Source organism: Bombina bombina, chromosome 2 (assembly GCF_027579735.1).
Source record: "Bombina bombina isolate aBomBom1 chromosome 2, aBomBom1.pri, whole genome shotgun sequence".
NCBI classification, from domain to species: Eukaryota; Metazoa; Chordata; class Amphibia; order Anura; family Bombinatoridae; genus Bombina; species Bombina bombina.
This window is the reverse complement of record NC_069500.1, coordinates 927,085,203-927,111,767: the sequence shown is the minus strand read 5'-3', so window position 1 is coordinate 927,111,767 and position 26,565 is coordinate 927,085,203. Positions and strand designations below refer to the sequence as shown.

At 42.2% G+C, this 26,565-nt stretch overlaps 1 protein-coding gene across 6 annotated transcripts in view; it reads left to right on the top strand.

Moving 5' to 3' along the window:
* The window catches only part of HNRNPD (heterogeneous nuclear ribonucleoprotein D), a 119,507-nt gene that overhangs the window by 81,744 nt on the left and 11,198 nt on the right, over positions 1–26,565 (top strand). For all 6 annotated transcript variants that reach the window (XR_008400700.1, XM_053703352.1, XM_053703351.1 and 3 more), the window contains exons 5-6: positions 20,852–20,951; positions 21,515–21,658. Coding sequence is in view for 5 of the 6 variants with exons in the window: in XM_053703352.1 (XP_053559327.1) it covers positions 20,852–20,951; positions 21,515–21,658 (244 nt within the window). In the remaining variant the exon portion in view is untranslated. The remainder of the gene's footprint in view (positions 1–20,851; positions 20,952–21,514; positions 21,659–26,565) is intronic.

The window sequence follows — 26,565 nt, the reverse complement described above, 5'->3', positions numbered from 1 at the left end:
TATCAGGTAAGAATAAATTTCCTTTTTTCTGGTAGACTCTCCATCTCCAGAGCCGCCACTGTGTCACACTGTTTGGAGACTGAACATGATATTTCTGCTACATTATTTGATGCAAATAAATGCATGCATTGCAAATTACAGTCTGCACATCTGCTCTACTACAGTCCCCCTACCTAATACAAGTGCCCAACCGCGGCAAATAACACCTATTCCGTTATTCAAGATGGAAACCATCAGATCCATTCTTTCTCTTGTTCTCCAAGGACAATTCATAATTACCATAGACCTGAAGGATTGGGTACTTTCACATTCCAATTGATCGAGATCACTATCAGTATCTCAGATTTGCCGTCCTGGACAGACCTTACCAGTTCACAGCACTTCCTTTCTCTTGTAAGGTGTATCCAGTCCACGGGTTCATCCATTACTTGTGGGATATTCTCCTTCCCAACAGGAAGCTGCAAGAGGATCACCCACAGCAGAGCTGTCTATATAGCTCCTCCCCTAACTGCCACCCCCAGTCATTCTCTTGCAGCTCTCGACAAGATAGGAAGTATCAAGAGATATGTGGTGACTTAGTGTAGTTTTACCTTCAATCAAAAGTTTATTTTTAAACGTTACCGACGTTGTACTGTTTTACTCTGTCTGATTCTGAAATGACAGCGTTTAAATTTAAGCTTGAACACCTCCGCTTATTGCTTAGGGAGGTTTTAGCGACTGGATGATTGTGACCCCATTGTGGTTCCAGATAAATTGTGTAAAATGGACAAATACTTTGCAGTGCCTGTTTACACTGTTTTTCCAGTCCCTAAGAGGTTTTCGGAAATTATTACTAAGGAATGGGATAGACCAGGTGTGCCGTTCTCTTCCCCCTCCTGTTTTCAAAAAGATGTTTCCCATAGATGCCGCCGTACGGGACTCGTGGCAGACGGTCCCTAAGGTGGAGGGAGCAGTCTCTACCCTAGCTAAGCGTACAACTATCCCCGTCGAGGACAGTTGTGCTTTCCTAGATCCTATGGATAAAAAATTGGAGGGTCTCCTTAAGAAAATTTTTATTCATCAAGGTTTTATTCTCCAGCCTCTTGCATGCATAGCCCCTATTACTGCTGCAGCGGCTTTTTGGTTCGAGTCTCTTGAGGAGGCTCTGCAGGTGGAGACTCCGCTAGATGACATTCTAGACAGGATTAAAGCTCTTAAGTTAGCTAATTCCTTTATTTCTGACGCCGTTTTTCAGTTAACGAAACAAACGGCTAAGAATAGAGGTTTTGCCATTTTGGCGCGTAGGGCGCTATGGCTTAAGTCCTGGTCAGCAGACGTTACTTCAAAGTCTAAGCTTCTTAACATCCCCTTCAAGGGACAGACCCTATTCGGCCCCGGTCTGAAGGAGATCATTTCTGATATTACTGGAGGAAAAGGTCACGCCCTTCCTCAGGATAGGTCCAATAAGAGGACCCAAACTTCAAGAGTGGCGCGCAGCCTCAGTTTCCTCTAATGCAAAACAAGAGGAAAATTTCACCCAGTCCAAACTAGTCTGGAGACCTAACCAGGCTTGGAACAAGGGGAAGCAGGCCAAGAAACCTGCAGCTGCCTCTAAGACAGCATGAAGGAGTAGCCCCGATCCGGGACCGGATCTAGTAGGGGGAAGACTTTCTCTCTTCGCCCAGGCTTGGGCAAGAGACGTCCAGGATCCCTGGGTGCTAGATTGTTTCCCAGGGATATCTTCTGGAATTCAAAGGTTCATCTCCAAAGGGGAGATTTCATCTCTCACAACTATCTGTAAACCAGATAAAAAGAGAGGCATTCTTACGTTGCGTTCAAGACCTACTGGTTATGGGAGTGATCCACCCAGTTCCAAGAGAGGAACAGGGGCTGGGTTTTTATTCAAACCTGTTTATAGTTCCCAAAAAAGAGGGAACTTTCAGACCTATCTTGAATGTCAAGATCCTAAACAAATTTCTCAGGGTCCCATCCTTCAAGATGGAGACAATCGGAACCATCCTCCCTATGGTCCAGGAGGTTCAATATGACTACCGTGGACTTAAAGGATGCTTATCTCCACATTCCGATTCACAGAGATCATCATCAGTTCCTCAGGTTCGCCTTCCTAGACAGGCATTACCAGTTTGTGGCTCTTCCCTTCGGGTTAGCCACGGCACCAAGAATCTTTACGAAGGTTCTAGGGTCCCTTCTGGCGGCTCTAAGGCCGCGGGGCATAGCGGTAGCCCTTTACCTAGACGACATTCTGATTCAGGCTTCGACTTTTCAAATCGCCAAGTCCCTTAGGGACATTGTTCTGGCCTTTCTGAGGTCTCACGGGTGGAAAGTGAACATAGAAAAGAGTTCTCTCTCTTTTCCTTCCTAGGTAATGATAGATTCAGTAGAAATGAAAATTTTTCTGACAGAAGTCAGGATATCAAAACTTCTAACTTCTTGCCGTGCTCTTCATTCCACTTCTCGGCCATCAATGGCTGTGTATGGAAATGATCGGCCTAATGGTAGCAGCAATGGACATAGTTCCGTTTGCCTGCCTACATCTCAGACCACTGCAACTTTGCATGCTCAACCAGTGGAATGGGGACTACACAGATTTGTCTCCTCTGTTAAATCTGGATCAAGAGACCAGGGATTCTCTTCTCTGGTGGTTATCTCTGGTCCATCTGTCCAGGGGAATGAGTTTCCGCAGGCCAGAGTGGACTATAGTGACGACAGATGCCAGCCTACTGGGCTGGGGCTCGGTCTGGAACTCCCTGAAGGCTCAGGGTTCGTGGACTCAGGAGGAAGCCCTCCTTCCGATAAACATTCTGGAACTAAGAGCGATATTCAATGCTCTTCAGGCTTGGCCTCAACTAGCTGCGGCCAAGTTCATCAGATTTCAGTCGGACAATATCACGACTGTAGCCTGTATCAACCATCAGGGGGGAACAAGGAGTCCCCTGGCAATGATGGAGGTTTCCAAGATTATTCTATGGGCTGAGGTTCACTCTTGCCATCTCTCAGCTATCCATATCCTAGGAGTAGAGAACTGGGAGGCGGATTTTCTAAGTCGGCAAACTTTTCATCCGGCGGAGTGGGAGCTCCATCCGGAGGTATTTGCCCAGCTGATTCAACTTTGGGGCAAACCAAAACTGGATCTGATGGCGTCTCGTCAGAACGCCAAGCTTCCTTGTTACGGGTCCAGGTCAAGGGATCCCCAGGCAGCGTTGATAGATGCTCTAGCAGTGCCCTGGTCCTTCAACCTGGCTTATGTGTTTCCACCGTTTCCTCTCCTCCCTCATCTGATTGCCAAGATCAAGCAGGAGAGAGCTTCAGTGATTTTGATAGCTCCTGCGTGGCCACGCAGGACTTGGTATGCGGATCTGGTGGACATGTCATCCTCTCCACCATGGACTCTGCCGCTGAGGCAGGACCTTCTACTCCAAGGTCCATTCAAACATCCAAATCTAATTTCTCTTGTTAAGTGTGTTCAGTCCACGGGTCATCCATTACTTATGGGATATATTCTCCTTCCCAACAGGAAGTTGCAAGAGGATCACCCAAGCAGAGCTGCTATATAGCTCCTCCCCTCACATGTCATATCCAGTCATTCTCTTGCAACCCTCAACAGAGGAGGAGGTCGCGAGAGGAGCTGGAGTTTTTACTTAACTATTTTTCAATCAAAAGTTTGTTATTTTAAATGGCACCGGAGTGTGCTGTTTTTCTATCTCAGGCAGTATTTGGAAGAAGAAACTGCCTGCGTTTTTTTTCTATGATCTTAGCAGGCGTAACTAAGATCCACTGGCTGTTCTCGACATTCTGAGGAGTGGGGTAACTTCAGAAACTGGGAATAGCATGCGGGGTCCTCCGCAAATGAGGTATGTGCAGTACATTATTTTCTGGGAATGGAATTGACTAAGAAAATACTGCTGTTACCGTATGATGCAAGTACAGCCTTAAATGCAGTAGTGGCAACTGGTATCAGGCTGATAAATGTATGCGCAGTCGAGTTATATTCTAGGGACTAGAATTTGACTGAGAAAATACTGTTAAAACTGAAATAATACTTAAGCCTTATCTGCAGTGGTAGCGACTGGTAGCAGGCTTAGTGATAACTTTGCATGACATTGGAAAATGTTATTTTTTAATAAAACGTTTACTGGCATGTTATTCGTTTTTGTGAGGTACTTTGGTGATAAATCTCTTTGGGCATGATTTTATTTCCACATGGCTGACATATATTTTCTGCATGGAAACCGTTATATCAGGGCTCCCACTGTTGTGATAGGAGTGGGAGGGACCTTGTTTTAGCGCCTTGTTGCGCAGTTATAATTCTAGCACAGTCTTCCTGCTTCTTCCTCCTTGATCCAGGACGTCTCTAGAGAGCTCAGGGGTCTGCAAAATTCATTTTTGAGGGAGGTAATCAGTCACAGCAGATCTGTGACAGTGTGCTTGACTGTGATTAAAAGCGTTAAATCTTAATTGATATCCGTTTTGGGTATTGAGGGGTTAATCATCCTTTTGCTAATGGGTGCAATCCTCTGCTAATATTACACTTCTTGTTAAGAATTGTTTAATTATATCTGTATTTTTGAAGCGCTGCAGCGTTTTTTATATTGCTTGTAAACTTATTGAAAGTGATTTCCAAGCTTGCTAGTTTCATTGCTAAGTCTGTTTAAACATGTCTGATTCAGAGGAAACTGTTTGTTCATCATGTTCAAAAGCCAATGTGGAGCCCAATAGAACGATGTGTACCAATTGTATTGATATTGCTTTGAATAAAAGTCAATCTGTACCGATAAACTATCACCAGACAACGAGGGGGAAGTTATGCCGCCTAACTCTCCTCACGTGTCAGTACCTGTGTCTCCCGCTCGGGAGATGCGTAGGATTGAGACGCCAAGTACATCTAGGCCCTTACAAATCACTTTACATGATATGGCTAATGTTATGAAAGAAGTATTATATAATATGCCCAAATTAAGGGGCAAGCGCGATAGCTCTGGGTTAAGGACAGAGCGCGCTGATGACACGAGAGCCATGTCTGATACTGCGTCACAATTTGCAGAACATGAGGACGGTGAGCTTCATTCTGTCGGTGACGGTTCTGATCCGGGGAGACCGGATTCAGAAATGTCAAATTTTAAATTTAAGCTTGAGAACCTCCGTGTGTTACTAGGGGAGGTATTAGCGGCTCTGAATGATTGCGACACGGTGGCAATCCCAGAGAAATTGTGTAGGTTGGATAGATACTATGCGGTACCGGTGTGTACTGACGTCTTTCCTATACCAAAAAGACTTACAGAAATTATTAGTAAGGAGTGGGATAGGCCCGGTGTGCCTTTTTCCCCTCCCCCGATATTCAGAAAAATGTTTCCTATAGACGCCACCACACGAGACTTATGGCAGACGGTCCCTAAGGTGGAGGGAGCAGTTTCTACTTTAGCCAAGCGTACCACTATCCCGGTGGAGGATAGCTGTGCTTTCTCAGATCCAATGGATAAAAAATTAGAGGGTTATCTTAAGAAAATGTTTGTTCAACAGGGTTTTATTTTGCAGCCTCTTGCATGCATTGCGCCTGTCACGGCTGCAGCGGCATTCTGGTTTGAGTCTCTGGAAGAGGCGATTTGCACAGAGCCATTGGATGAGGCTTTGAGCAAAGTTAGAACCCTTAAGCAAGCTAATGCGTTTGTTTCAGATGCCGTAGTACATCTAACCAAACTTACGGCTAAAAATTCCGGATTCGCCATACAGGCGCGCAGAGCGCTCTGGCTTAAATCCTGGTCAGCGGATGTAACTTCCAAGTCTAAGCTACTTAACATTCCTTTCAAAGGGCAGACCTTATTCGGGCCCGGCTTGAAGGAAATTATTGCTGACATTACGGGAGGTAAGGGCCACGCCCTTCCTCAGGACAGGGCCAAACCAAAGGCCAAACAGTCTAATTTTCGTGCCTTTCGTAACTTCAAGGCAGGAGCAGCATCAACTTCCTCCCCTCCAAAACAGGAAGGAACTACTGCTCGTTACAGACAGGGTTGGAAAGGCAACCATTCATGGAACAAGGGCAAGCAGGCCAGAAAGCCTACTTCCGCCCCTAAGACAGCATGAAGACAGGGCCCCCTATCCGGAGACGGATGTAGTGGGGGGCAGACTTTCTCTCTTCGCCCAGGCTTGGGCAAGAGATGTGCAGGATCCCTGGACGTTGAAGATTATATCTCAGGGATACCTTCTGGATTTCAAAACCTCTCCTCCACAAGGGAGGTTTCATCTTTCGAGGTTATCAACAAACCTAGTAAAGAGAGAGGCATTTCTACAATGTGTACAAGACCTCTTAATCATGGGAGTGATCCACTCAGTTCCGCGATCGGAACAGGGACAAGGATTTTACTCAAATCTATTTGTGGTTCCCAAAAAAGAGGGAACCTTCAGACCAATCTTGGACTTAAAGATCTTAAACAAATTCCTAAGGGTACCATCGTTCAAGATGGAAACCATTCGAACCATCCTACCCATGATCCAAGAGGGTCAATATATGACCACAGTGGACTTAAAGGATGCTTACCTTCACATACCGATTCACAAAGATCATTATCGGTACCTAAGGTTTGCCTTTCTAGACAGGCATTACCAGTTTGTGGCTCTTCCCTTCGGGTTAGCCACGGCCCCGAGAATTTTTACGAAGGTTCTGGTCTCACTTCTGGCGGTACTAAGACCACGAGGCATAGCGGTGGCTCCGTACCTAGACGACATTCTGATACAAGCGTCAAGTTTTCAGAATGCAAAGTCTCATACAGAGATAGTTCTTGCATTTCTGAGGTCGCATGGGTGGAAAGTGAACGTGGAAAAGAGTTCTCTGTTACCACTCACAAGGGTTCCTTTTCTAGGGACTCATATAGATTCTGTAGAGATGAAGATTTACCTGACTGAGTCCAGGTTATCAAAGATTCTCAATGCTTGCCGTGTCCTTCATTCCATTCCAAGCCCATCGGTAGCTCAGTGCATGGAGGTAATCAGCTTAATGGTCGCGGCAATGGACATAGTGCCATTTGCGCGCCTGCATCTCAGACCGCTGCAACTATGCATGCTCAGTCAATGGAACGGGGATTACTCAGATCTGTCCCCTTTGCTAAATCTGGACCAGGAGACCAGAGATTCTCTTCTCTGGTGGTTGTCACCGGTTCATCTGTCCAAAGGAATGACCTTTCGCAGACCAGATTGGACGATTGTAACAACGGATGCCAGCCTTCTAGGCTGGGGAGCAGTCTGGAATTCCCTGAAGGCTCAGGGTTCGTGGACTCAGGAGGAGAAACTCCTTCCAATAAACATTCTAGAATTAAGAGCAATATTCAATGCTCTTCTAGCTTGGCCTCAGTTAGCAAGACTGAGGTTCATCAGATTTCAGTCGGACAATATCACGACTGTGGCTTACATCAATCATCAAGGGGGAACCAGGAGTTCCCTAGCGATGTTGGAAGTCTCGAAGATAATTCGCTGGGCAGAGTCTCACTCTTGCCACCTGTCAGCGATTTACATCCCAGGCGTAGAGAACTGGGAGGCGGATTTCCTAAGTCGCCAGACTTTTCATCCGGGAGAGTGGGAACTTCACCCGGAGGTATTTGCTCAACTGATTCGTCGTTGGGGCAAACCTGATCTGGATCTCATGGCATCTCGCCAGAACGCGAAGCTTCCTTGTTACGGATCCAGGTCCAGGGACCCGGGAGCGGTGCTGGTAGATGCATTAGCAGCCCCTTGGGCTTTCAACATAGCTTATGTGTTTCCACCATTTCCGTTGCTACCTCGACTGATTGCCAGGATCAAACAGGAGAGGGCATCGGTAATTCTGATAGCGCCTGCGTGGCCACGCAGGACCTGGTATGCAGACCTAGTGGACATGTCGTCCTGTCCACCATGGTCTCTTCCTCTGAGGCAGGACCTTCTAATTCAGGGTCCTTTCAACCATCCAAACCTAATTTCTCTGAGGCTGACTGCCTGGAAATTGAACGCTTGATTCTATCTAAGCGGGGGTTTTCGGATTCGGTTATTGATACATTAATACAGGCTCGGAAACCTGTGACCAGAAAAATTTACCATAAGATATGGCGTAAATATTTATATTGGTGCGAATCCAAGAGTTACTCATGGAGTAAGGTTAGGATTCCTAGGATATTGGCTTTTCTACAAGAGGGTTTAGAAAAAGGTTTGTTCGCTAAAGGGACAGATTTCAGCTCTGTCTATTCTTTTACACAAACGTCTGGCAGAGAATCCAGACGTCCAGGCCTTTTGTCAGGCTTTGGCTAGAATTAAGCCTGTGTTTAAAGCTGTTGCTCCTCCGTGGAGCTTAAACTTGGTTCTTAAAGTTCTTCAGGGTGTTCCGTTTGAACCCCTTCATTCCATTGATATTAAGCTTTTATCTTGGAAAGTTTTGTTTTTGATGGCTATTTCCTCAGCTCGAAGAGTCTCTGAGTTATCTGCCTTACATTGTGATTCTCCTTATCTGATCTTTCATTCAAACAAGGTAGTACTGCGTACTAAACCTGGGTTTTTACCTAAGGTTGTTTCTATCAGGAATATCAATCAAGAGATTGTTGTTCCATCATTATGTCCTAATCCTTCTTCAAAGAAGGAACGTCTTTTGCATAATCTAGACGTGGTCCGTGCTCTGAAGTTCTACTTACAGGCAACTAAAGATTTTAGACAAACTTCTTCTCTGTTTGTCGTTTACTCTGGACAGAGGAGAGGTCAAAAGGCTTCGGCTACCTCTCTCTCTTTTTGGCTTCGTAGCATAATACGTTTAGCCTATGAGACTGCTGGACAGCAGCCTCCTGAAAGAATTACAGCTCATTCCACTAGGGCTGTGGCTTCCACCTGGGCCTTTAAGAATGAGGCCTCTGTTGAACAGATTTGCAAGGCTGCAACTTGGTCTTCACTTCATACTTTTTCCAAATTTGACACTTTCGCTTCTTCTGAGGCTGGTTTTGGGAGAAAGGTTCTACAGGCAGTGGTTCCTTCTGTTTAATGTTCCTGCCCTGTCCCTCCCTTCATCCGTGTACTTAGCTTTGGTATGGGTATCCCATAAGTAATGGATGACCCGTGGACTGAACACACTTAACAAGAGAAAACATAATTTATGCTTACCTGATAAATTTATTTCTCTTGTAGTGTGTTCAGTCCCCGGCCCGCCCTGTCTTTTTAAGGCAGGTTCTAAATTTTAAAATTATAACTCCAGTCACCACTGCACCTTATAGTTTCTCCTTTCTCGTCTTGTTTCGGTCGAATGACTGGATATGACATGTGAGGGGAGGAGCTATATAGCAGCTCTGCTTGGGTGATCCTCTTGCAACTTCCTGTTGGGAAGGAGAATATATCCCATAAGTAATGGATGACCCGTGGACTGAACACACTACAAGAGAAATAAATTTATCTGGTAAGCATAAATTATGTTTTCTCTGCGTCTGACTGCTTGGAGATTGAACGCTTGATTTTATCAAAACGTGGTTTCTCTGAGTCGGTCATTGATACCTTGATTCAGGCTTGAAAGCCTGTCACCAGGAAAATCTATCATAAGATATGGTGTAAATATCTTCATTGGTGTGAATCCAAGGGTTACTCGTGGAGTAAGGTCAGGATTCCTAGGATACTATCTTTTCTCCAAGAAGGATTGGAAAAGGGATTATCGGCTAGTTCCTTAAAGGGACAGATTTCTGCTTGGTCTATTCTTTTGCACAAGCGCCTGGCTGATGTTCCAGACGTTCAGGCGTTTTGTCAGGCTTTGGCTAGAATCAGGCCTGTGCTTCAACCTGTTGCTCCGCCATGGAGTTTAAATTTAGTTCTTAAAGTTCTTCAAGGGGTTCCGTTTGAACCCTTGCATTCCATAGATATCAAGCTTTTATCTTGGAAAGTTCTGTTTTTAGTAGCTATCTCTTCGGCTCGAAGAGTTTCAGAGTTATCTGCCTTGCAGTGTGATTCCCCTTATCTGATCTTCCATGCAGATAAGGTAGTTTTACGTACCAAACCTGGGTTTCTTCCTAAGGTAGTATCTAATAGGAATATCAATCAGGAAATTGTTGTTCCGTCACTGTGTCCTAATCCTTCTTCAAAGAAGGAACGTCTGTTACACAATCTTGACGTGGTTCGTGCTTTAAAGTTTTATTTGCAAGCTACTAAGGATTTTCGTCAAACATCTGCATTGTTTGTCGTCTACTCTGGAAAGAGGAAAGGCCAAAAGGCTTTGGCAACTTCTTTCTTTTTGGCTGAGAAGCATAATCCATTTAGCTTATGAGGCTGCTGGCCAGCAGCCTCCTCAAAGAATTACAGCTCATTCTACTAGAGCGGTAGCTTCCACATGGGCTTTTAAACATGAGGCCTCTGTTGAACAGATTTGTAAGGCGGTGACTTGGTCTTCGCTTCATACTTTTTCTAAATTCTATAAATTTGATACTTTTGCTTCCTCGGAGGCTATTTTTGGGAGAAAGGTCTTGCAGGCAATGGTGCCTTTGGTTTAAGTGCCTGCCTTGTCCCTCCCTTTATCCGTGTTCTAAAGCTTTGGTATTGGTATCCCACAAGTAATGGATGAACCCGTGGACTGGATACACCACAAGAGAGAGAAATTTATCAGGTAAGCATAAATTTTGTTTTTGGTTTGGCCATGGCGCCTAGATTATTCACAAAGGTACTGGGGCTCTTCTTGCTGTGATCAGATTACAGGGCATTGCGATGGTTCTTTTCTTGGACAGCATATTGGTTCAAGTGCCATGTTTACATTTAGCGACTATTCACACAAAGAAGTTACTTTGCTATTTTCCAACTCTTGGTTGGAAAATAAATCTGGAAAAGAGTTCTCTTGTTTCTCGTACAGGAGTAATTTTTCTACGAATCATTTTTTCTTAAAGGGACATTATACATCAAAAAAATATTGACTAGAAAATAAAGCTTTCAATGTAGATACATTTTGCCATATACATGCATTAGCTATTTTTCTGCTAATGCTGCTAAAAATGAGACAGAAGATTGAAGTGCTTTCACTGTATATGAATACGGACGTAGTAGACACTAGTTAGGAAATTATCCTCGCTCCCTAACTAGCGTGCTTACAGGGATGAAGTCCCTATCTAACTACCTGGCATTTGCTGCTGAAACTTTAATGGAGCTGTGAGTTTCTGTGCATGAATCTGAAGAGCTGCAAACATCCACAAGGCAGCTTAAACTTAATGAGCCGTTTTTCTTCTGTGTTGTGTAATTCTTTGCTGCTATCTCACTCCCCGCCCCTCCTCACTGTCACCCGGCATTTTGCTTAGCCTTTGCACTCATCGGACATAAATCGTACACATAGATCTGTGAAACATCTCAGGATCATGTTTCACAGATCTGTGTGTAAGATTTATAGCTTATACCCATGCAGGACCTCCTAAGAATGTAGTCTGCTCCTCCATGACTTCTAGCTCAGGGTCCCTTCTTTTATCAAAATGTAGATTTCTCCAACATAGGTGTGTCCGGTCCACGGCGTCATCCTTACTTGTGGGATATTCTCTTCCCCAACAGGAAATGGCAAAGAGCCCAGCAAAGCTGGTCACATGATCCCTCCTAGGCTCCGCCTACCCCAGTCATTCTCTTTGCCGTTGTACAGGCAACATCTCCACGGAGATGGCTTAGAGTTTTTTAGTGTTTAACTGTAGTTTTTATTATTCAATCAAGAGTTTGTTATTTTAAAATAGTGCTGGTATGTACTATTTACTCTGAAACAGAAAAGAGATGAAGATTTCTGTTTGTATGAGGAAAATGATTTTAGCAACCGTTACTAAAATCCATGGCTGTTCCACACAGGACTGTTGAGAGGAATTAACTTCAGTTGGGGGAACAGTGAGCAGTCTTTTGCTGCTTGAGGTATGACACATTCTAACAAGACGATGTAATGCTGGAAGCTGTCATTTTCCCTATGGGATCCGGTAAGCCATTTTTATTCACACAGTAAATAAGGGCTTCACAAGGGCTTATTAAGACTGTAGACATTTTCTGGGCTAAATCGATCATATTTACACATATTTAGCCTTGAGGAATCATTTAATCTGGGTATTTTTTGTAAAATAATATCGGCAGGCACTGTTTTAGACACTTTATTCTATTGGGGCTTTCCCTAATCATAGTCAGAGCCTCATTTTCGCGCCGGTATGGCGCACTTGTTTTTGAGAACAGCATGACATGCAGCTGCATGTGTGTGGAGCTCTGATACATAGAAAAGTCTTTCTGAAGGCATTATTTGGTATCGTATTCCCCTTTGGGCTTGGTTGGGTCTCAGCAAAGCAGATTCCAGGGACTGTTAAGGGGTTAAATATAAAAACGGCTCCGGTTCCGTTATTTTAAGGGTTAAAGCTTCCAAATTTGGTGTGCAATACTTTTAAGGCTTTAAGACACTGTGGTGAAATTTTGGTGAATTTTGAACAATTCCTTCATACTTTTTCGCAATTGCAGTAATAAAGTGTGTTCAGTTTAAAATTTAAAGTGACAGTAACGGTTTTATTTTAAAACGTTTTTTTGTGCTTTGTTATCAAGTTTATGCCTGTTTAACATGTCTGAACTACCAGATAGATTGTGTTCTGACTGTGGGGAAGCCAAGGTTCCTTCTCATTTAAATAGATGTGATTTATGTCATAATAAATTTAGTAAAAATGATGCCCAAGATGATTCCTCAAGTGAGGGGAGTAAGCATGGTACTGCATCATCCCCTCCTTCGTCTACACCAGTTTTGCCCATACAGGAGGCCCCTAGTACATCTAGCGCGCCAATACTCCTTACTATGCAACAATTAACGGCTGTAATGGATAATTCTATCAAAAACATTTTAGCCAATATGCCCACTTATCAGCGAAAGCGCGACTGCTCTGTTTTAGAAAATACTGAAGAGCATGAGGCCGCTGATGATATTGTTTCTGAAGGGCCCCTACACCAGTCTGAGGGGGCCAGGGAGGTTTTGTCTGAGGGAGAAATTTCAGATTCAGGAAAAATTTCTCAACAAGCTGAACCTGATGTGATTACTTTTAAATTTAAGTTGGAACATCTCCGCGCTCTGCTTAAGGAGGTGTTATCCAATTTGGATGATTGTGATTATCTGGTCATTCCAGAAACACTATGTAAAATGGACAAGTTCCTAGAGGCCCCGGGGCCCCCCGAAGCTTTTCCTATACTCAAGCGGGTGGCGTACATTGTTAATAAAGAATGGGACAGGCCCGGTGTACCTTTCGTACCTCCCCCCATATTTAAAAAATTGTTTCCTATAGTCGACCCCAGAAAGGACTTATGGCAGACAGTCCCCAAGGTCGAGGGGGCGGTTTCTACTCTAAACAAGCGCACCACTATACCCATAGAAGATAGTTGTGCTTTCCAAGATCCTATGGATAAAAAATTAGAAGGTTTGCTAAAAAAGATGTTTGTTCAGCAAGGTTACCTTCTACAACCAATTGCATGCATTGTCCCTGTCACTACAGCCGCGTGTTTCTGGTGCGATGAGCTAGAAAAGGCGATTATTAGTAATTCTTCTTCTTATGAGGAGATTATGGACAGAATTCGTGCTCTTAAATTGGCTAATTCTTTCACCCTAGACGCCACCTTGCAATTGGCTAGGTTAGCGGCGAAAAATTCTGGGTTTGCTATTGTGGCGCGCAGAGCGCTTTGGTTAAAATCTTGGTCAGCGGATGCGTCTTCCAAGAACAAATTGTTTGACATTCCTTTCAAGGGGAAAACACTGTTTGGCCCTGACTTGAAAGAGTTTATCTCTGATATCACTGGGGGCAAGGGCCACGCCCTTCCTCAGAATAGGTCTTTCAAGGCCAAAAATAAACCTAATTTTCGTCCCTTTCGCAGAAACGGACCAGCCCCAAGTGCTACGTCCTCTAAGCAGGAGGGTAATACTTCTCAAGCCAATCCAGCCTGGAGACCAAGGCAAGGCTGGAACAAAGGAAAGCAGGCCAAGAAACCTGCCACTGCTCCCAAGACAGCATGAGATGCGGGCCCCCGATCCGGGACCGGATTTGGTGGGGGGCAGACTCTCTCTCTTCACTCAGGCTTGGGCAAGAGATGTTCTGGATCCTTGGGCGCTAGAAATAGTCTTCCAAGGTTATCTTCTGGAAGTGATTCATCCTGTTCCATTAAAAGAACGAGGGATGGGGTTCTACTCCAATCTGTTCGTAGTTCCCAAAAAAGAGGGAACGTTCAGACCAATCTTAGATCTCAAGATCCTAAACAAGTTTCTCAAGGTTCCATCGTCCAAAATGGAAACCATTCGAACAATCCTTCCATCCAGAAAGGTCAATTCTTGACCACGGTGGATTTAAAGGATGCGTATCTACATATTCCTGTCCACAAGGAACATCATCGGTTCCTAAGGTTCGCATTCCTGGACAAGCATTACCAGTTCGTGGCGCTTCCTTTCGGATTAGCCACTGTTCCAAGGATTTTCACAAAGGTACTAGGGTCCCTTCTGGCGGTGCTAAGACCAAGGGGCATTGCTGTAGTACCTTACTTGGATGACATTCTGATTCAAGCGTCGTCCCTTCCTCAAGCAAAGGCTCACACGGACATAGTCCTGGCCTTTCTCAGATCTCACGGATGGTAAGTGAACGTGGAAAAGAGTTCTCTATCTCCGTCGACAAGAGTTCCCTTCTTGGGAACAATAATAGACTCCTTAGAAATGAGGATTTTTCTGACAGAGACCAGAAAAACAAAACTTCTAAACTCTTGTCGGATACTTCCTTCCGTTCCTCTTCCTTCCATAGCACAGTGCATGGAAGTGATAGGTTTGATGGTAGCGGCAATGGACATAGTTCCTTTTGCGCGCATTCATCTAAGACCATTTCAATGGTGTATGCTCAGTCAGTGGAATGGGGACTATACAGACTTGTCTCCGAAGATACAAGTAAATCAGAGGACCAGAGACTCACTCCGTTGGTGGCTGTCCCTGGACAACCTGTCGCTAGGGGTGACCTCCCGCGGACCAGAGTGGGTCATTGTCACGACCGACGCCAGTCTGATGGGCTGGGGCGCGGTCTGGGGATCCCTGAAAGCTCAGGGTCTTTGGTCTCGGGAAGAATCTCTTCTACCGATAAATATTCTGGAACTGAGAGCGATATTCAATGCTCTCAAGGCTTGGCCTCAGCTAGCGAGGGCCAAGTTCATACGGTTTCAATCAGACAACATGACGACTGTTGCGTACATCAACCATCAGGGGGGAACAAGGAGTTCCCTGGCGATGGAAGAAGTGACCAAAATCATTCAATGGGCGGAGACTCGCTCCTGCCACCTGTCTGCAATCCACATCCCAGGAGTGGAAACTTGGGAAGCGGATTTTCTGATTCGTCAGACATTGCATCCGGGGGTGTGGGAACTCCATCCGGAAATCTTTGCCCAAATCACTCAACTGTGGGGCATTCCAGACATGGATCTGATGGCCTCTCGTCAGAACTTCAAGGTTCCTTGCTACGGGTCCAGATCCAGGGATCCCAAGGCGACTCTAGTAGATGCACTAGTAGCACCTTGGACCTTCAACCTAGCTTATGTATTCCCGCCGTTTCCTCTCATCCCCAGGCTGGTAGCCAGGATCAATCAGGAGAGGGCGTAGGTGATCTTGATAGCTCCTGCGTAACCACGCAGGACTTGGTAGGCAGATCTGGTGAATATGTCATCGGCTTCACCATGGAAGCTACCTTTGAGACGAGACCTTCTTGTTCAAGGTCCGTTCGAACATCCGAATCTGGTCCTACTCCAGCTGACTGCTTGGAGATTGAACGCTTGATCTTATCAAAGCGAGGGTTCTCAGATTCTGTTATTGATACTCTTGTTCAGGCCAGAAAGCCTGTAACTAGAAAAATTTACCACAAAATATGGAAAAAATATATCTGTTGGTGTGAATCTAAAGGATTCCCTTGGGACAAGGTAAAGATTCCTAGGATTCTATCCTTTCTTCAAGAAGGATTGGAGAAAGGATTATCTGCAAGTTCCTTGAAGGGACAGATTTCTGCCTTGTCTGTGTTACTTCACAAAGAGCTGGCAGCTGTGCCAGATGTTCAAGCCTTTGTTCAGGCTCTGGTTAGAATCAAGCCTGTTTACAAACCTTTGACTCCTCCTTGGAGTCTCAACTTAGTTCTTTCAGTTCTTCAGGGGGTTCCGTTTGAACCCTTACATTCCGTTGATATCAACTAAACCTGGTTTTCTTCCAAAAGTTGTTTCTAACAAAAACATTAACCAGGAGATAGTCGTGCCTTCTTTGGGTCCGAAACCAGTTTCGAAGAAGGAACGTTTGTTGCACAATTTGGATGTTGTTCGCGCTCTAAAATTCTATTTAGATGCTACAAAGGATTTTAGACAAACATCTTCCTTGTTTGTTGTTTATTCTGGTAACAGGAGAGGTCAAAAAGCAACTTCTACCTCTCTCTCTTTTTGGATTAAAAGCATCATCAGATTGGCTTACGAGACTGCCGGACGGCAGCCTCCTGAAAGAATCACAGCTCATTCCACTAGGGCTGTGGCTTCCACATGGGCCTTCAAGAACGAGGCTTCTGTTGATCAGATATGTAGGGCAGCGACTTGGTCTTCACTGCACACTTTTACCAAATTTTACAAGTTTGATACTTTTGCTTCTTCTGAGGCTATTTTTTGGGAGAAAGGTTTTGCAAGCCGTGGTGCCTTCCATTTAGGTGACCTGATTTGCTCCCTCCCTTCATCCGTGTCCTAAAGCTTTGGTATTGGTTCCCACAAGTAAGGATGACGCCGTGGACCGGACACACCTATGTTGGAGAAAACAGAATTTATGTTTACCTGATAAATTACTTTCTCCAACGGTGTGTCCGGTCCACGGCCCGCCCTGGTTTTTTAATCAGGTCTGATGATTTATTTTCTTTAACTACAGTCACCACGGTATCATATGGTTTCTCCTATGCAAATATTCCTCCTTAACGTCGGTCGAATGACTGGGGTAGGCGGAGCCTAGGAGGGATCATGTGACCAGCTTTGCTGGGCTCTTTGCCATTTCCTGTTGGGGAAGAGAATATCCCACAAGTAAGGATGACGCCGTGGACCGGACACACCGTTGGAGAAAGTAATTTATCAGGTAAACATAAATTCTGTTTTCTCTGAGGTTGACTGCATGGATATTTAACAATTTTAGCTCATAGAGGATTCTCTGAGTCTGTAATTAATACCCTGCTTTAGGCACGTCAGCCTGTCACCAGACGTATATATCACAAGGTATGGGAGGTGATTCTCTCTTGGTGTGCAGAACGTGGTTTCTCTTGGTGCAGTGTGAAGACTACGTATTCTTCAGCTTCTACAAGAAGGTTTGGAAAAGGGGTCTTTTGGCTAGTTCTCCTAAAGGCTAGTTTTGTTGCATAAGAAGTTGGCACGTTTGCCCTATATGCTCACTCGTTTTATTCAAGCTATATCCAGAATTAGACCAATCTTCAAACCTATTGCTCCCCCTTGGAGTATTAACCTTGTTCTTAGAGTTTTGCATAAGATTCTGTTTGAGCCTATGCATTCTATTGATATTGGGTTATCTTGGAATGTGTTGTTCCTACTGACGATATGTGCTCTTCAGTGTGATCCCCCTTATCTGGTGTTCCATCAGGATAAGGCTATACTGTGGACGAAATCCCCTCCCCAAGTGGTTTCTATTAATTATATAAACCATGAAATTGTTGTTCTGTCCCTTTGCTCTAATCCAACCCTTTGTTGCACTATTTGGATGTGGTTAGGGCGTTAACGTTTTTCATGCTACAAAACAATTTAGTCAGTCATCTTACTTGTATGTTTGTGTGCTGTTTTCTGGCAAGCGCAAAGGTCAAAAGGCCACTGCTATTTCTTTGTCTTTCTAGTTGAGAAGCCTTTTTCATGAATTTCATGTGAGAAATATCAGCCATTCACAGACTAGTATAGTATACTCTGAGCTTGTGCACATGCTTAGTAGGATCTTGTTTCCTAGAAAGCGTGAATATAAAAATACTGTGCAAAATTTTATAATGGAAGTAAATTGGAAAGTGTTTAAAAATGCACATTGATGTATTACATCTTTGAATAAAAACATTTGCAATATACATATATTGGCAAAAAGGCTTCTAGTAAAAGCTACAACTATGTTTTTAGTGTTTTGCATTTTTCTCTGCATGTGATGCGCTGGATATTCTCAGTGCACCAACATTGTAAATACTGCAGCTGCTCAGAGCTCCAGTGGGGCTTGTATCATGTCAGAAATTAAAGGGATATTCCAGCCAAAATTGGAAACCACATGGGTGCATTTCGGTATTGAACAGAAGCAATTTTGTAATATACAGGAATCGGCAAAAATGCTTCTAATAAAAGCTATAGCTGTTACAAAAGTGTATTTAAGTGTAAACACGGCACTTGCTCAGAGAGCCTAAGATGCTTGTACCATCTGGTAATGACTCAATTTGTTAGTTGCTGACATGATACAAGCCCCACTGATGATTTGAGCAGCTGCATTATTTAAAATGTGAGTGCAGTGACTAGCTATGCTTCACATGAAATTATTTACTACTAAAACTGTGATAACTTTTACTAGAAGCATTTTTGCCAATACATTTATATTGTAAATATGTTTTTATTCAAATATGTAATAAATCTATGTGCATTTCATTTTTGACTGTAATGTCCCTTTAATAAACTGAGTCAAGCAAGCACCTTAGGCTATCTGAACAAGTGCTGTGTTTAAAATGCAGGTGACAGTGCATACTTAAATAAACATTTGAAAGAGCTATAACTTTTATGAGAAGCATTTTTGCTAATACATGTAAATTACAAATGCTTTTATTCAAAAAACTGAACTGTAACCATGTGGATGTCTGGCATGTTCCTTTTTTAAATACAAGTGTGTTTTGTTTTTGTTTTTCTTCATAATTTTAAAAATGTGTCTAAGGGACAGTCTACTCCCAGAATTATTGTTGTTTTAAAAAAAAAAATAATATAGATGATCCCTTTTTTATTACCCATTCTCCAGTTTTGCATAACCAACACTATACTAAATTATATTATATTAAAGGGACACAAGTGAAAATTAAACTTATGATTCAGAAAGAGCATGCAGTTTTAAGGCATTTTCCAATGTACTTATGTATGAGAGAGAGAGAACAGAAGCTGGAATAACTTCCATGCATGTTCATTTTTATTGTAACTCCTCAGGGTGCACGTTCTTTTTGCACACTATGCCCCTTCACAGAGAAAAAAAATATCCTGAAGCATATCAGTCTGACTCTGCCCAATGACAGTCCAGCGCCGAAATACCAGGCAATTCTTCTCTGAACAAGGGAAGCAACAACCCCAGACAATCGTTTCGGCCTCCTATGGGCCTCGTCAGTGAGGTGCAGTTGTGTGTATGTGTATATATGTGTATGTGTATATATGTGTATGTATGATACATACATACATACATACGTGGCCCTCAGTTTACAACGGTTCAATTTACACTGTTTCAGAATAACAACCTTTTTTTCCAGTCATGTGACTGCTATTGAAAAGCATTGAGAAGCAGTGTATTTATTAAAATAGCCAGTAGGTGGAGCTGTCGGTTTGTGTTGCAGCAAAGCCAAGCAAGCTGAAATGAATCCGTTTAACCAGACCTGAGCTATCGATCAGATTTCAAAGGAACAAGATCTTCCTGTCTATAAATCAGTCCAGATTGGAATGCATAGAAAGAACTGTTTGCAGAAAAATGCAAGTGAAGTCTGTGTTGTGTGATTATTTTATTAGGTTTATAATGCTGTTTAGCATTTAAAGTCTTCATTTCAAAGCTTTAAAAATAATGTATTGGGTGTTACTTATGACAATTTTAAGAGGGGCCTGGAACCTATCTCCCTCACTTTCCATTGACTTGCATTATAAACTGGGTTTCAATTTACAACGGTTTCGATTTACAACCATTCCTTCTGGAACCTAACCCCGGCGTAAACTGAGGGCTACATGTGTGTGTGTGTGTGTGTATATATATATATATATATATATATATATATATATATATATATATATATATATATATATATATATATATATATATATATATATATATATATATATATATATACATACACACACACACATACATGCATACACTCACACTACCTTTCTAGAGAAAAAGATCCTACTGAGCATGTGCACAAGCTCACATAGTATACATATACTAGTCCTGTGGTTGGCTGATGCCTGTCACATGATACAGGGGGCTGGAAAATGTGAGAGGAAAAAAAATCTACTGCTTATTTGAAACTGAGTAGGTGTTTAAAGCATTGTATATTATGATGCACTACTTATGTTAATTATGCAATTCTACTGCATTGAGTGGTCCTTTAATTCACCTTTTTACCTCTGTGATTACCTTTGTATCTAAGCGTCTACAGACTGCCCCCTTATCTCTGTTCTTTTAAAAGTCTTGCATTTTAGCCAATCAGTGCTGACTCATAAATGACTCCACGGGAGTGAGCACAGTGTTATATAATATGACACACATGAACTAACACTGTTTAGGTATGAAAAACAGTCAGAGGCGGCCTTCAAGGGCTTAGAAATGAGCACAAGCCTTCTAGGTTTAGCTTTCAACAAAGAATACCAAAAGAACAAAGCAAATTTGATGATAAAAGTAAATTGAAAAGTTGTTTTCAATTGCATGTCCTATGCAATAATACAAGATTAATTTTGACTAGACTGTCCCTTTTTAAATATTTAGATATTGGATTTGTTTAAAGACTGTTGAAATACATACATATGTGCAGTGTTAGAAATGATTTTGCTGTGAAATGTTGTGTATATATTTTTTTCTTCTTTCTAACTTTGTGTGATTTTATGTAGCTGTCCTTATTTATCCTGTTCCTTTTCATTCTCTTATTGCTAGTGTGAAATTAAAGTTGCACTATCAAAGGAACAGTACCAGCAGCAACAACAGTGGAGTTCACGAGGAGGAGGAACCGTTTCTAGATCTCGAGGAAGAGGAGGTAAGGGATTTTATTTTAAGATATTTGTGTATAAAAGAATCTTGATGGTTAAGGGACATAATAGTGCAAAACGCACATGCTCTTATTTGTTAGAGAATTTCATTTTAGTACTATTGACTCTGCAGTGCAAAGTGTTCAATTATACTTTTAAACCCTTTGCTGGGGTTAAACGCACAATGTTGCACTTGCAGGGTTACTAGTGCTAACATTTAAATTTCCTTACAAATTGGAGTGTGCAATTCTTGCACTTTTATGGTTTCAAATGTCCTAATCTCTTATTTTCCAAATGCATGTCTATCTAGAATTATTGTGTATGAAATCACTAGCCAGAGTTCAAATTAATTTGTAATTCTTACCTGTTCTCCTTGGCCTATGTGCCACGTAATATAGTTGTAGTTTATTAGATGATTTCTGTTGTCTTCTTGTCTGTTTCTTACTTGGACTTTTAAAGACACATATAACATAAGAAGTGTGTGTATAGATTTTTAAATGCATCTTATATGTTTAAGTACACGTTGCATATCATTACATTTGCTAACTCTATTATTATGGTGATTGTACAGGCTCAAATCCAAGCTGGAGTCAAGGATATAGTAGCTACTGGGGTCCAAACTACAGCAGTTATGGATACAATAATCAGGGTTATGGAGGTTATGGCAACTATGATTACACTGGTTATAACTACTATGGATATGGAGACTACAGTAGTGAGTATCTGCATGCCATTTATTTTTACTAGCAGGGAAATTGTATTATTAATTTAAAATTTTATTTTAGGATGTCAAATGGGTATCTTTTTTGATAGGATTAACAAATCTGTATTGTGTATTTTGGTTAGATATCACTACAAAACTTGAAATATTTAAATTCAGTTAAAGGGCCATAATACCCAAATGTTGAAACACTTGAAAGTGATGCAGCATAGCTGTAAAATGCTGACTAGAAAATATCACCTGAACATCTCTATGTAAAAAAGAAAGATATTTTACCTCAAAAGTTCCTCAGTAGCCACACCCCATTGTAAAGGACTTCTAAACGGCAAATCAGTATGTCTGTCCCGGGACAGCTAAGGGGTTGAGCCTCGTGCACTCATGTTATTTCCCTATTCAGTTTAAAGGCAGTTTACTATGAAATCTCATGAGAGTTAAGTCAAATCTCATGAGATCACAGTAAAAGAGTTCATGACCTCAGCACTGTTGATGCTGATTGGCTGCAGTTCATTTTTTAATTTTTTTTTTTTTTACCTGCAGCTGGGCAGCAGCTGAGTATAAATTTTTTTACACAGAAATTACTCTGCTGAGCTGAGGAAATTGTGAGGTAAAATATCTTCCTTTTTTACATAGAGATTCTCAGGTGATATTTTCCGGTCAGCTTAATCAGTTTAATTACTTCTTTTTCTACTGCATCAGTTTCAAGTGATTTAACATATGAGTATTATGTCCCTTTAAGTATTTTTTTTTTTTTATTCTCTCCAAAATGAGTTTCAATATTTTTTTACATTCTTATTATGAAAAAACAATTTTCATGCAACCATAGTTTGTTCAACAGGATGCTAGATTGTAAGTTTCAGCACATTACATAGCATGGAGTATGTGATGGTGAGGGTATACAGTCAAATACAGTTCCAGTCCAGATATTAGACTGGAAAGTACAAAAACAAATTATTTAGAAATTCAAAATACCAGGTTTTATAGGGAGAAAAATAAAACTGAGTCTTGTCATTTTCACAAAGCTGCTATAGAGCTGGCTTTAGATGACTTTGCAATCTCTAACTTGAAACCTGTGGCTAAGGGCTCAATGATCTAAGGCATGATTCAGATAGAAAATACAATTTTAAATAAAGTGTCCAATTTACTTTTATTATCAAATTTTCTTTATTCTTTATTGAAGAGATATCCAGATAGGTAGCGTGCACAAGCCTGAAGCACTACATGACAGGAAATCGAGCTGCCATTTAGTGCTCTTGCTAATGTATAACATTGTTTTAAAACTGCTGACATGTAGTTCTGCAGACACGGGTACACTCCTGAACTTATATACCTGCTTTTCAACAAAGGATAACAAGAAATGCAGAAAATGAAATAGAAGTAAATTGAAACGTTGGAAATTGTATTCTTTAAAGCACTGGCTTTCAAACCTGTCCTCAAGCCTCTCCAACAGGCCAAGTTTTCTGGATGACCTTGGATGAGAGCAGGTAAAATAATGGTTTACTAATCAAGGTGAAACAAAACAATATATTAACTTGCTTAAATCACAATCCAATAAACAGAAACACAAAAAAACAATGTGATAGTGCACAAAAGGATGTGCACAAAATGTCCCAAAGGGTGACAACTGCTGTTGCTGTTTCCAGACAAAACCTCAGGGAAAGGGGGGGGGGGACACATATGGTGAAGTCTTGCTGATAATGAATAGCTCATAATTAAAGCAGAGATCTACTCACATACTCCAGAGCTTCAAAATCAAGCTTTAGATTTTCAAGCACAGGAAGGCTCCAAGTAAGAGACGAAGGCAAAGATTGAAGTCCCAAATGGATTAAAGCTCCGAATGGAAGAACTCAGAAGTGGATAAAAAAAAAATGAACAATTTATTTATAAAAACAAGTGAGGTCACAGGGCATTAATAAGAGACTGTCCAAAGTAAACAACCAACGCAAACAAAGACACTGTTTCTTCTGTTATGTGTGATCAGTCCACGGGTCATCATTACTTCTGGGATATAACTCCTCCCCAACAGGAAATGCAAGAGGATTCACCCAGCAGAGCTGCATATAGCTCCTCCCCTCTACGTCACTCCCAGTCATTCTCTTGCACCCAACGACTAGATAGGATGTGTGAGAGGACTATGGTGATTATATTTAGTTTTTATAACTTCAATCAAAAGTTTGTTATTTTACAATAGCACCGGAGCGTGTTATTGCCTCTCTGGCAGAGTTTGAAGAAGAATCTACCAGAGTTTTTACTATGATTTTAACCGGAGTAGTTAAGATCATATTGCTGTTTCTCGGCCATCTGAGGGAGGTAAAAGCTTCAGATCAGGGGACAGCGGGCAGATGAATCTGCATTGAGGTATGTAGCAGTTTTTATTTTCTGAATGGAATTGATGAGAAAATCCTGCCATACCGTTATAATGACATGTATGTATACTCTACACTTCAGTATTCTGGGGATGGTATTTCACTGGAATTACTCTGTTAAAAGTACATTAAACCTTTTAATAGGTATTTATTATGTTAAACGTTTTTGCTGGAATGTAGAATCGTTTGCATTTTCTGAGGTACTGAGTGAATAAATGTTTGGGCATTATTTTTCCACTTGGCAGTTGCTTGTTTTAATTGTGACAGTTTCGTTTCTCTCTCACTGCTGTGTGTGAGGGGGAGGGGCCGTTTTTTTGGCGCTCTTTGCTACGCATCAAAAATTTCCAGTCAGTTACTCTTGTATTTCCTGCATGATCCGGTTCATCTCTAACAGAACTCAGGGGTCTTCAAACTTCTTTGGAGGGAGGTAGATTCTCTCAGCAGAGCTGTGAGACTTATATATTGACTGTGATTAAAAACGTTGCTCTGTAATTTTTATTTTCAATTTTAATTATTGTTACTTTACTAATGGGAACAAACCTTTGCTAAAAGTTGTGTTGTTTTCAAGGATTGATGCTATAACTGTTTTTCAGTTCATTATTTCAACTGTCATTTAATCGTTTAGTGCTTCTTTGAGGCACAGTACGTTTTTGTTAAATAAGATTGTAACCAAGTTGCAAGTTTATTGCTAGTGTGTTAAACATGTCTGATTCAGAGGAAGATACCTGTGTCATTTGTTCCAATGCCAAGGTGGAGCCCAATAGAAATTTATGTACTAACTGTATTGATGCTACTTTAAATAAAAGCCAATCTGTACAAATTGAACAAATTTCACCAAACAGCGAGGGGAGAGTTATGCCGACTAACTCGCCTCACGTGTCAGTACCTGCATCTCCCGCCCGGGAGGTGCGTGATATTGTGGCGCCTAGTACATCTGGGCGGCCATTACAGATAACATTACAAGATATGGCTACTGTTATGACTGAAGTTTTGGCTAAATTACCAGAACTAAGAGGCAAGCGTGATCACTCTGGGGTGAGAACAGAGTGCGCTGATAATACTAGGGCCATGTCTGATACTGCGTCACAGCTTGCAGAGCATGAGGACGGAGAGCTTCATTCTGTGGGTGACGGTTCTGATCCAAACAGATTGGATTCAGATATTTCAAATTTTAAATTTAAATTGGAGAACCTCCGTGTATTACTAGGGGAGGTTTTAGCGGCTCTTAATGATTGTAACACTGTTGCAATACCAGAGAAATTGTGTAGGTTGGATAAATACTTTGCGGTACCGGCGAGTACTGACGTTTTTCCTATACCTAAGAGACTAACTGAAATTGTTACTAAGGAGTGGGATAGACCCGGTGTGCCGTTCTCACCCCCTCCAATATTTAGAAAGATGTTTCCAATAGACGCCACCACACGGGACTTATGGCAAACGGTCCCTAAGGTGGAGGGAGCAGTTTCTACTTTAGCTAAGCGTACCACTATCCCGGTGGAGGATAGCTGTGCTTTTTCAGATCCAATGGATAAAAAATTAGAGGGTTACCTTAAGAAAATGTTTGTTCAACAAGGTTTTATATTGCAACCCCTTGCATGCATCGCGCCGATTACGGCTGCGGCAGCATTTTGGATTGAGTCTCTGGAAGAGAACCTTAGTTCAGCTACGCTGGACGACATTACGGACAGGCTTAGAGTCCTTAAACTAGCTAATTCATTCATTTCGGAGGCCGTAGTACATTTAACCAAACTTACGGCTAAGAACTCAGGATTCGCCATTCAGGCACGTAGGGCGCTGTGGCTAAAATCCTGGTCAGCTGATGTAACTTCTAAGTCCAAATTACTTAATATACCTTTCAAGGGGCAAACTTTATTTGGGCCCGGTTTGAAAGAAATTATCGCTGACATTACAGGAGGTAAGGGCCACGCCCTGCCTCAAGACAAAGCCAAAGCTAAGGCTAGACAGTCTAATTTTCGTCCCTTTCGGAATTTCAAAGCAGGAGCAGCACCAACTTCCACTGCACCAAAACAGGAAGGAGCTGTTGCTCGTTACAGACAAGGCTGGAAACCTAACCAGTCCTGGAACAAGGGCAAGCAGGCCAGGAAACCTGCTGCTGCCCCAAAGACAGCATGAATCGAGGGCCCCCGATCCGGGACCGGATCTAGTGGGGGGCAGACTCTCTCTCTTCGCCCAGGCTTGGGCAAGAGATGTTCAGGATCCCTGGGCGCTAGAGATCATATCTCAGGGATACCTTCTAGACTTCAAATTCTCTCCCCCAAGAGGGAGATTTCATCTGTCAAGGTTGTCAACAAACCAGATAAAGAAAGAAGCGTTTCTACGCTGTGTACAAGATCTGTTATTAATGGGAGTGATCCATCCGGTTCCGCGGTCGGAACAAGGACAAGGGTTTTACTCAAACCTGTTTGTGGTTCCCAAAAAAGAGGGAACTTTCAGGCCAATCTTGGATTTAAAGATCCTAAACAAATTCCTAAGAGTTCCATCGTTCAAAATGGAAACTATTCGGACAATCTTACCCAT